Raw genomic sequence first — 12,415 nt, forward strand, 5'->3', positions numbered from 1 at the left:
TCTTTCAGTTAGATGTAATCATAGCAGATTTGGATGGAGGCACTATTAAAATTCCTGAATGTATTCACCTCTCTTCTCTCCCAGAACCACTTCTACATCAGACGCAATCAGCTCTGTCTTTGGTATGACATGTTTTTGTAATAGTAACTTTCTCTTTATTTAAATCTGAAGCTAAGATAGCTGAAATTGAAAATGCTTGTCAATACGGTTTGTTACTTTAAAGAGAGCTATATGTTGGAAACATGAACATATTCTCTTAGAGTATTTAGAATTATTCGATTACTAGGTAGTTATCTAAAGCATATATTTTGGATCCTAACTGAATATTTGTTCTACATTGCTTCCTTCATTCAGCGTACAGGACCTAGTACTGTCCTAGGTATTGGAAATTCACCTGTGAAAACAAGGCTCTGCCTTGAAATCCCTGATTCTCCTAAGATCCCCCATTAGGTGTTGGCTTCTCTTCTCTAGCCTCCCTATTGGCATCTCATTCCTCTTTGGTACCTACAAAACACTGTAATATTGTCTTGCCAATACTTTCAGGTTATTACAGAAAGATGTGGCTTATTGATACATAAAATGTCCAACATTCCACTCTAAATGCCATATGAATAGAAATACCAAAGAAGGAGAAGTATACACTACATTCAAGCCAAGTAAAGCTTTAAAACATCTTGTGGCTTCAGTTTTTCTCATTGAAACAGATTGAATTTTTTTTGCAGTTATTTTACCTTAGCTGAATTTTGAAAACATGGTATTTTGTTTTACTGATAGCATTTTAGGTGTTTATCATCAGAAAATTGAAGTGTAGAAATTCTGCATTCCTTTTCAACACATTACTAGAACTAAGGCCTTCATATTCTACTTTAAGAATATTTTATTCTGGGCTATTTAAAACATTTTTTCCCTCTTAAATAGAAACTTAGAAGCCTAGGATAACCAGGAGGGATTTTATTCTCAGAAAACTTTCAAATTTGTGTTAGTCTTTTTTGTTGTCATAGTGGTATCTGTGAAATGGGAACAGTTAGAGAATCTACTAAAAATACAAAAATTAGCTGGGCATGGTGGCACATGCCTGTAATCCCGGCTACTCAGGAGGCTGACTCAGGAGAATAGTGTGAACCTGGGAAGCAGAGGTTGCAGTGAGCCAAGATGGCACCACTGCACTCCAGCCTGGGTAACAGAGCTAGACTCCATCTCAAAAACCAAAACAAGGCCGGGCACAGTGGCTCACGCCTGTAATGCCAGCACTTTGGGAGGCTGAGGCAGGCAGATTACCTGAGGTCAGGAGTTCAGGATCAGCCTGGGCAACACTATGAAACCCCGTCTCCACTAAAAATACAAAATTAGCCAGGCGTGGTGACACATGCCTGTAATCCCAGCTACTCAGGAGGCTGAGGCAGGAGAATCGCTTGAACCTGGGAGGTGGAGGATGCGGTGAGCCGAGATCGCGCCATTGCTCTCCAGCCTGGGCAACAAGAGTAAATCTCCGTCTCACCAAAAAAAGAAAAAAGAAAAAAAAGAGTTGATTTAAAGACAATTTAAAGAAAAATCTTAACTATATAATTGCATAGATGGTATATGTATATATAGCAAAAGCTGAGAAAGTAGTATTTGAATGAATGAAGAAAGTTTAATGTTTCTAGAATTCCTATAGGGATTAAATCTTATGTGTGGTTACTTACTAGTGATATGAATAGTTATTTAGGGGTTAAGTACCAAAATTAACAAAGAGTAAGATTGTATTTCTTAAGCCAATGGCTCCTGGTAAGGGTTCTGCTGCATACTTGTATACCTAAACCTGCAACACCTGTGCCACCAAATTTGATCAATGTGTAAAATATGTGTAAAATTCCTTTTTGGTAAAACTGAGTATACATATTTTTATAGTTACTAAGCACAATGGTGGATTAGGTACTACTTACTGTTCGTGAATAAGAAATAGGAGCATAGGGACGGGTGCGGTGGCTCACACCTGTAATCCCAACACTTTGGAAGGCTGAGGTGGGTGGATCATCTGAGGTCAGGAGTTTGAGACCAACCTGACCAACATGGCGAAATCCCATCTCTACTCAAAAAAAAAAAAAAAAAAAAAGACAAAAAATTAGCCAGGTGTGGTGGTGTACACCTGTAATCCCAGCTACTCGAGAGGCTAAGACAGGAGGCTCGCTTGAACTCAGGAGGCAGAGGTCGCCGTGAGCCGAGATCACGCTATTGCACTCCAGCCTGGGCAACAAGAGCGAAACTCCGTCTCAAAAAAAAAAAAAAGAAGAAGAAAAGAAAAGAAAAAAGAAATAGGAGCATAATGTATTGTCAAACTAGGACCAAAAAGAAACTAGATTTCATGGGTGATTGGGAACATCAACACACAAGCATATAAGCTTTGTTTCATTAGTAAATAATTATAATCAAATGGCAACACTATACTTAAACTGTGTAATAACAATGGATTATTTTATAGACACCAAGATATTTTGTACTGTGCCTGTGATTCAATGACTTGAACTGCCAATATTTTAGTGTTGTCTTTAAGTGTTGTTTTGAGTCTTTTGGTCTGTTCTCAGCATACCATCAAAAATCTTAGTATTTGAAAATGATCCTGCAAGGAGAAAATTTGCTACATACTGATACAATTTCATCTTCTCTGTGTAAGTCCTACACAGGCCCTTCTTTCCCAGCTGCTCCCCAACCTGCTTTCCTTCAAAGCCTAACTCATATGTTACTTTATTTTTTGTTTAGTTTTCCCTCAGTTGAATTAATTATGCTTTACATTTCATATATTGCACTTATATAATTTTAGCACTTTTGTGACATGGTTTTATGCTTTTACCTGTTTAGACTGCAAAGTTCAAAATCTTATTTTCTTTCTCCTCAGTAATTTTTTTTTTTTTTTTTTTTGAGACAGAGTCTTGTTCTGTCTCCCAGGCTGGAGTGCAGTGGTGCGATCTCAGCTCACTGCAGCCTCCGTCTCCCAGGTTCAAGCTATTCTGCCTCAGCCTCTCAAGTAGCTGGGACTACAGGCATGTGCCACCATGCCGAGCTAATTTTTGTATTTTCACTAGAGACAGGGTTTCACTATGTTGGCCAGGCTGGTCTCGAATTCCTAACCTCAAGTGATCCACCCACCTTGCCCTCCCAAAGTGCTGGGATTACAGGCATGAGCCACTGCACCTGGCCTCTCCTCAGTAATTTTTAATTACACTTAGAACATAAAAACAAGCAGCTGTTTTTTAAAAATTCAGCTATATAGATTATTCCCTTACCAGAGATGACTACTCTTTTGTAGTTTAGTGTATTTTTTTCAGAACTTTTCATTCTCTCATATATATGTGTGTGTGTGTGTGTGTGTGTGTACCTATGTAGATTTAGGGTTTATTTTGTTTTATTTTCAAATAAATTAGACCATACTGTGTGTATTTTTCTAGAACATGTTTCAACTGAATATTTTGTCTTGGAGATCTTTCTACAGTGGTACATATAGAACTACCCCAGCTAATTGAATTATATTAATGGAGGGAATATATTATAATTCATATGCTGACATTTTCATCTTAATGTCCCAATAATAGATTTCATTGATATTAGGATATTTTACATAACAAAACCTTTTTTGCTTTAGATTTTACACCCAGATTTGGAAGTAGCAGATCATGCTTTTCCTCCTCCACGGACAGCTTTATCCCACTCAAAAATGCTGGTAAGAAGTTTAATATTTAAATTTAATGCTGTTGAAGAGAGCTGTACTTTTATCTGTAGGGTTTTTAAAGAAGCTAAATAAAGTTAGAGTTAGATGGACAGCAGAGTAAAAAGTGCCCAAAACTAGAAATTAAGAGACTCGCCGCTGACTGTCTATGTCCTTTTCAAGGAGGAGGCACAGGGAAGCACAATGGGCAACAGGCCACTAGGGCTAAGACTGTTGCCCTGAGGAGGCATGAGTTAAGTGTAGGACAGAAAATCAGAGCCTAGATTATAGCCTGGAAAACTGTGCAAAGCATCAAATTGAAACAGCCAGGCAAGGGTTAAAAACAACAGAGATGCTTACAAAAATGGATATAAAGAATGTTGGTTATAGGAGAGAATCAAGTTTGAAGAGTGTGTGGATGGATATAGTACCAATTAGAAGCCATAGAAGGTTATATATATAACAGAGGCCCCTTTTTTATTTTGCTCAATGCATTTCTTAGCAGTGGGCTTTGTAACCAATAAGGAACCTCAGGGAGCTGAACACATATACTTAAGCATTCTTGACTTTCAGTAAGGCATTGACTAACAGAATCTGTCAGTTTCCTTACAGTTCTAAACTGTGATTCCAGTAAAAGCTGGATTAAATACAATCTTAAGAGTTTTTTCTTCTTATATTTGTCTTATATTTGGTTGTGACTGTAATTGTTTTGGTGCATATAAAAATCAAAGGACTTGGGATATATGCCAAAGGTCCTTGGGATATATGAAAAGGTCACCTTTTTGACTCGATATTTCGTTTGTTTTTAAGAAGTTAAATTACCTAACCTTTCTTATATTTTTAGGATAAAGAGGTGCGAGCAGTTTTCCTTAGATTATTTGCACAACTCTTCCAAGGATATAGATCCTGCCTGCAACTTATAAGAATTCATGCAGAGCCAGTAATACATTTCCACAAAGTAAGATATAGAGTGCTGTATTGTATCTGTCCAAGAAATATATTCTAATTTAATAAAACTACTTGATTTTTTTTCCTAGCCATTTATTTTGACCTTGATTTATCAAATGTGATTATTTAACATCTCTGTGTGGTTAGATATCAGTTCTTAATAGATATTAAGAAGTTCCATAATAATAATATGGAACTCACATAATGTCTTAGAATATATTAACTTTAAATCAATTTTTCTTTTAAAATTGAATGTTAATTTCTGATTTCTTCTCCTAACATGGAAACAGATTCATTTTTATTCTTTTCAATATATGTAGTATTTCAGAATAACTCTCTTTGAGAGAAATATATTTTATGACAACACATATTTATACATGAAGGGATTTATATAGGCCTTGCTCTTTTTACTGTATTTTTGTTTTGACCATTTGTCCGTTACCAAGTGATAAATTATTATTTCACGTTTTCTTTTTTCACAGACAGCATTCTTGGGGCAGCGTGGTTTGGTCGAGAATGATTTCCTCACTAAAGTACTCAATGGAATGGCATTTGCAGGTTTTGTTTCAGAAAGAGGTCCTCCTTATAGATCTTGTGATCTCTTTGATGAGGTATAGTTCTTATTAAATGAAGGCATTATTTATAGACTTAATTAGACTAGTAGTTAAAAGTAAAAAGTTACATTTTTCATATTTATATAGTCATATATAAATTAGGTATTAATCCCAATGTTATTTATTACGCTTATCAAATCTCGATATTTTAATGTGGATTATAAAAATTACCAAAAAAATTATAAGATGCCTTGAAAGTACATATAATTTTTGAACAACTGAATTTTAGATAATTGAACAATGTACACTACTCAGGTGATGGGTGCACCAAAATCTCAGAATTCACCACTATATAATTCATCCATGTAACTGAAAACCACTCATACTCCAAAAACTATTCATATTTTAAACTATTACATTTTTTAAAATAGTTGATTAAAATCTTTTTGAAAAGGTAACAGTGATTGTATAAATAGAACTCTTATTTTTAAAGGCCCTAATACAGTAATTCTTTTGTCAGTGTTATAGGGAGAAAGGTCTAATTTGAAGCTAAGATAGCTGAAATTACTTCAAACTGGAGTTACATGTAGTCTATCAGAATCATAGAGCCATAGTTTAAGTTTGTGGCATTCTCACTAATCAATCTTCAACCCTTCTCTACCTGTCTTAGGAGACATTAAATATATGGAAAACAGATTTCTGTCTCTATCTTCAAGGAATTAGCCATATAAAGGGAGAAACAGGGCAGATGTGACTCAAGAATGCTATTTGCATTTATTGTGCTCTTTTTTAAAGTCACCTTTCCATTTATCATTTAACTCTATATTCACAGCAGCCCACTCTGGTGGATAGAACAAGAATATTATTCTCATTTCAATTTTTGAAAGAGTACTATATTAGAACCAAAAATCTAAAAAGTTTCTTGATATCTATAAAAGAACCACATTCCTAGATCCCAAGATATTGGAGCATCGTGTTAGTGGTCGTGTTTTGCCTCTGGTAATTTTCTTTTATATAGGGAAGGTAGGAATGAAGGTCTTAAATATCTTTGGTTCGGAGGAGAAGGGTCTTTTATTTTTTTTTAAAGATAGTGAAGTGGCCGGGCGCGGTGGCTCAAGCCTGTAATCCCAGCACTTTGGGAGGCTGAGACGGGCGGATCACGAGGTCAGGAGATCGAGACCATCCTGGCTAATACGGTGAAACCCCGTCTCTACTAAAAAATACAAAAAACTAGCCGGGCGACGAGGCGGGCGCCTGTAGTCTCAGCTACTCGGGAGGCTGAGACAGGAGAATGGCGTGAACCCGGGAGGCAGAGCTTGCAGTGAGCTGAGATCCGGCCACCGCACTCCAGCCTGGGCAGCAGAGCAAGACTCCGTCTCAAAAAATAAAAATAAAAAAAATAAAAGATAGTGAAGTATTCATAGGTAAGAATTTTTAAAGAAGAGACACATGTTTTAGTTCTGTGTAGAATATGTTTACTGCATCAGATGCTTTAATTAATAACACAAAGCATATGAAGATTTAGGAAACATCCTGAGGTGGACAATTTTTTGTAATCAATTATTGGTCATTGATTCTCTAATACTACCATATAACATGATTGGTTATTGATTCTACTAACATATCAGCCTTTAGATTCTGTACTAAGTAATTCATAACATAATATTTTATGGGTTTAAAATAGATGGTCTCCAAGGTCTTTTCTAGCACCTACATTTTGTTAGTCTTTGAAGCTTTATGAATAGTAACATTGGTTTATATACGCTCTCTTTGCTATTCAAATTTATCTTCCTCTGACAGCTTCATCACAACTAAAAAGCAAGATTACTTATAGAAAACTTGCTTGCCACAGCCTCTATTTTGTAGGTCGTTTCCCTCTTATCTCACCACCTCTTCCAAACTCTCCCAAAGTCATTGACTCTGAGAGCCACTCAACTGCGTTAGGCTTCATTTTATGTCTCTAACTTTATGTGCTAACTTATTTTTTATTTATTTATTGTTTATACAAATATACTCTAGATTGGAAACAATGATAAGCCAAGGTTCCTATTGGGTCACCCATTAGTGTTCATCCAGTTCTCTGTTTGGCCCACAGTGGTGACTTTGGGTGTCTTACTTTTGTTACTTGACTGCCAGTGAATCATATGTATATATCAGTCAAGAGTCTAAGAAAAATGAGCCATCAGAACTAACTAATTTCTCATTCTACCCTCTTTGGCCATTTGCATGGGAATGCTTTGGTAGAAAAATAGCATTTGCTCCTGGGAAAGTGATCCTTGTTTTCAGTTAGCCTAGGGCAGCCTACCACAATGGGGTATATGCGGGCTTTGAGAGGCAGCTTGCATTGTGCATGGCCTTGTCCTCACACTCCCATCAGATAGATGTCTTAGAATGAAAAGAATGTTTGTCCTTGATCATCTTTCTGAATCCTAGCCTAGAATAGGTAAGCCATAGTTTTATATGCCTATGCAGCGAATCTATTAGTTCCTAGAAGAATCCTGTATTGTACCTTTTTATTTTTATTGTCCATCTATTTACCCTCCACAATTTTTTTCCTGTCAGCCTTCTTTTCTTTACCCTAAGTATACAGTCACACAGTTCTTCCAGTAAATTAGTTAATAAAGAGATAGTTTGAGACTAGAAGGAATCTAAAGGCCATTTTGTTCTTCCATCTTATTTTAGAGATGAGCAAACTGAAGCTCAGGAGTTTAAGTGCCTTGTCCCAGATCACACACTGTTAGGAGAGCTAGGACTAAAGTCTGAGCATCCTGACTTGGACATTTGGTTCATGTTTTGTGAGTTAAGGAAGTGTTCAGACACTTTCTGACTGTCTGAATTTCTCTGACTGAGGCCTGTGGAATGACAGGGTCTCTCTGAGTTCCAGAAATGACTTTTCCCTAGGAGAAATAGGGCCCTAAATCCTCAGGGAGGGACCACTATACAGTTCAAGGGTTTGATTGACCCTGTAACCCCAGAATGGAGGTGAAACCCCAAAACCTAAAGTATTTTGTTTTAAAAATAATGTATATGTTGGATTTTTTTTTTTTTGGAGACGGAGTCTCACTCTGTCGCCAGGCTGGAGTGCAGTGGCCGGATCTCAGCTCACTGCAAGCTCCGCCTCCCGGGTTCATGCCATTCTCCTGTCTCAGCCTCCCGAGTAGCTGGGACTACAGGCGCCCGCCATCTCGCCCGGCTGGTTTTTTGTATTTTAGTAGAGACGGGGTTTCACCGTGTTAGCCAGGATGGTCTCGATCTCCTGACCTCGTGATCCGCCCGTCTCGGCCTCCCAAAGTGCTGGGATTACAGGCTTGAGCCACCGCGCCCGGCCTATATGTTGTGTTGGATTTTTTTGGCTTGCAAATTGTATGAAATTATCACAGTTTTTGAATTTGGCATATTTTGGAATTGATGTTTTGCCTTTTGATTCTTTTTCCTAGTTGGTAGCCTTTGAAGTAGAGAGAATTAAAGTTGAAGAAAATAACCCAGTGAAGATGATAAAGCATGTCAGAGAACTTGCTGAGCAACTATTTAAAAATGTAAGTAAGTATATTTATTTAGACAGTCATTAATTTTATTTATTTATTTTTTATTTTATTTTATTTTTCCTAAGTTATTGGGGTACAGGTGGTATGTGGTTACATGAGTGAGTTCTTTAGTGGTGATCTGTGAGATTTTGGTACACTCATCACCCAAGCCGTATACACTGCATCATATTTGTAGGCTTTTATCCCTTGCCTCCCTCCCACTCTTCCCCCCAAGTCCCCAAAGTTTATTGTATCATTCTTATGCCTTTGTGTCCTCATAGCTTAGCTCCCATGTATCAGTGAGAACATATAATGTTTGGTTTTCCATCCCTGAGTTACATCACTTAGAAGAATAGTCTCTTATCTCATCCAGGTTACTGTAAATGCTGTTAATTCATTCCTTTTCATGGCTGCGCAATATATGTATGTATGTGTATGTGTATATATATATATATATATATATATGGCACAGTTTCTTTATCCACTCATCGATGGGCATTTGGGTTGTTTCCATGGTTTTGCAATTGTGAATTGTGCTGCTATAAACATGCATGTGCAAGTGTCTTTTTCAAATAATGACTTCTTTTCCTCTGAGTAAAACCCCGTAGTGTGATTGCTCGATCAAATGGTAGTTCTACTTTTAGTTCTTTAAGGAATCTTCACATCGTTTTCCATAGTAGCTGTACTAGTTTACATTGCCACCAGCAGTGTAGAAGTGTTCCTCGTTGACCACATCCACTCCAACATCAACTGTTTTTTGATCTTTTGATTATGGCCATTCTTGCAGGAGTAAGATGGTATCGCATTATGGCTTTGATTTGCATTTCCCTGAAATTAGTGATGTTGAGCATTTTTTCATATGTTTGTTGGCAATTTGTATATCTTCTTTTGAGAACTGTCTATTCATGTCCTTAGCCCACTTTTGGATGGGATTGTTTTTTTCTTACTGATTTGTTTGAGTTTGTTATAGATTCTGCATAGTAGTCTTTTGTTAGATGTATAGATTGTGAAGATTTTTTTCCCACACTGTGGGTTGTCTGTTTACTCCGCTGACTGTTCCTTTTGCTGTGCAAAAGCTCATTAATTAGGCCCCAGTTATTTATATTTGTTTTTATTGCATTTGCTTTTGGGTTCTTGGTCATGAAATCTTTGCCTAAGCCAATGTCTAGAAGGGTTTTTCCAGTGTTCTAGAATTTTTATAGTTTCAGGTCTTAGGTTTTAAGTCCTTAATCCATATTGAGTTGATTTTTGTATAAGGTGAGAGATGAGGATCCAGTTTCATTCTCCTACATGTGGCTAACCAATTATCCCAGCACCATTTGTTGAAAAAGATGTCCTTTCCCCACTTTATGTTTTCGTTTTCTTTGTTGAAGATCAGTTGGCTGTAAGCATTTGAGTTTATTCTGGGTTCTCTATTCTGTTCCATTGGTCTATGTGCCTGTTTTCATACCAGTACCATGCTGTTTTGGTGACTATGGCCTTATAGTATAGTTTGAAATCAGGTAGTGTGATGCCTCCAAATTTGTTCTTTTTGCTTAGTCTTGCTTTGGTTATGTGGGCCCTTTTTTGGTTCCATATGAATTTTAGAATTGTTTTTTCTAATTCTGTGAAGAATGATGATGGTATTCCGATGGGGATTGCATTGAATTTGTAGATTGCTTTTGGTGGTATGGTCATTTTCACAATATTGGTTCTACCCATCCATGAGCATGGGATGTGTTTCCATTTGTTTGCATCGTTTATTATTTTTTTCAGCCATGTTTTGTAGTTTTCCATGTAGAGGTCTTTCGACTCCTTTGTTAGGTATATTGCTAAGTATTTTAACTTTTTTGCAGCTATTGTAAAGGGGTTGAGTTCTTGATTTGTTTCTCTGCTTGGTCGCTGTTGGTTTATAGAAGAGCTTCTGATTTGTGTACATTAATCTCATATCTGGAAACTTTGCTGAATTCTTTTATCAGTTCTATGAGCTTTCTAGAGGAGTCTTTAGGGTTTTCAAGGTAAATGATTATACCATCAGCAAGCAGTGACAGTTTTACTTCCTCTTTACCAATTTAGATGCCCTTTATTTCTTTCTCTTGTCTCATTGTTCTGGCTAGGACTTCCAGTACTGTGTTGAAAAGGAGTGGTGAGAGTGGTTATCCTTGTCTTGTTCCAGTTCTCAGAGGGAATGCTTTCAGCTTTTCCCCATTCAGTATTATGTTGACTGTGGGTTTGGTATAGGTGGCTTTTATGACATTAAGGTATGTCCCTCATATGCCAGTTTTGCTGAGAGTTTTAATCATAAAGGGATGCTAAATTTTGTCCAGTGCTTTGTCTGTATCTATTGAGATGATCATGTGATTTTTGTTTTTAATTCTGTTTATGTGGTATATCACATTTATTGACTTATGTATGTTAACCTATCCCTGCATCCCTGGTATGAAACCCACTTGATCATGGTGGATTATCTTTTTGATATGTTGTTGGATTTGGTTAGCTAGTATTTTGTTAAGGATTTTAGCATCTGTGTTCATCAAGGATATCAGTCTGCAGTTTTCTTTTTTTGGTTATGTCCTTTCCTGGTTTGGGTATTAGGGTGATGCTGGCTTCATACAATAAATTAGGGGGAGTTCCTTCTTTCTGTGTCTTGTGGAATAGTGTCAAAAGGATTGGTACCAATTTTTCATTGAATGTCTGATAGAATTCTGCTGTGAATCCATCTGGTCCTCGACTTTTTTCTGTTGGTAATTTTTAAATTACCATTTCAATCTTGCTGCTTGTTACTGGTTTGTTCAGGGCATCTAATTCTTTCTGATTTAAGCTAGGAGGGTTGTATTTTTCCAGGAATTTATTAGTCTCTTCTAGGTTTTCTAATTTATGTGTGTAAAGGTGTTGCCTTGAATGATCCTTTGTATTTCAGTGGTGTCAGGTGTAATAGCTCCAGTTTCATTTTTTAGTGAGGTTATTTGAATTTTCTGTCTTCTTTTCTTGGTTAATCTTGCTAATGGTCTATCAATTTTATTTATCTTTTCAAAGAACCAGCTTTTTGTTTCATTTATCTTTTGTAATTTTTTTTTTTTTCATTTTCATTTAGTTCTGCTCTGATCTTGGTTATTTCCTTTCTTCTGCTGGGTTTAAATTTGGTTTGTTCTTGTTTCTCTGGTTCCTTGAGGTGTGACCTTAGATTGTCTGTTTGTGCTCTTTCAGACTTTTTGATGTAGGCGTTTAGGGCTATGAACTTTCCTCTTAGCACCGCCTTTGCTGTATCCCAGAGGTTTTGATAGGTTGTGTCATTATTATCATTCAGCTCAAAGAATTTTCTAATCTCCATCTTGATTTCGTTTTTCACTGAATGCTCATTCAGGAGCAGGTTATTTAAATTCCATGTATTTGCATGGTTTTGAAGGTTCCTGTTGGAGTTAATTTCCAGTTTTATTCCACTGTGGTTTGAGAGAGTGCTGGATAAAATTTCAATTTTCTTAAGTTTATTGAGGCTTGTTTTATGGCCTATGATATGGTCTATCTTGGAGAAAGTTCCATGCACTGTTGAATAGAATGTGTATTCTGCGGTGGTTGGATAAAATGTTCTGTATATATCCATTAAGTCTGTTTGTTCCAAGATATAGTTTAAATCCATTGTTTCTTTGTTGACTTTCTGTATTGAGGACCTGTCTAATGCTGTCAGTGGAGTATTGAAGTCCCCCACTATTATTGTGTTGCTGTCTATC

The 12,415-nt window shown here is 36.7% G+C and overlaps 1 protein-coding gene across 4 annotated transcripts in view; it reads left to right on the top strand.

Moving 5' to 3' along the window:
• SBF2 (SET binding factor 2) overlaps positions 1 to 12,415 on the top strand; it is a 547,644-nt gene that overhangs the window by 299,765 nt on the left and 235,464 nt on the right. For all 4 annotated transcript variants that reach the window (XM_033206047.1, XM_033206049.1, XM_033206048.1 and 1 more), the window contains 5 exons: positions 9 to 122; positions 3,620 to 3,697; positions 4,527 to 4,640; positions 5,113 to 5,241; positions 8,622 to 8,720. In XM_033206047.1, coding sequence (XP_033061938.1) covers positions 9 to 122; positions 3,620 to 3,697; positions 4,527 to 4,640; positions 5,113 to 5,241; positions 8,622 to 8,720 — 534 coding nt within the window. The remainder of the gene's footprint in view (positions 1 to 8; positions 123 to 3,619; positions 3,698 to 4,526; positions 4,641 to 5,112; positions 5,242 to 8,621; positions 8,721 to 12,415) is intronic.

This window comes from Trachypithecus francoisi, unplaced genomic scaffold, assembly GCF_009764315.1.
Source record: "Trachypithecus francoisi isolate TF-2019V2 unplaced genomic scaffold, Tfra_2.0 Lachesis_group8, whole genome shotgun sequence".
Lineage (NCBI taxonomy): Eukaryota > Metazoa > Chordata > Mammalia > Primates > Cercopithecidae > Trachypithecus > Trachypithecus francoisi.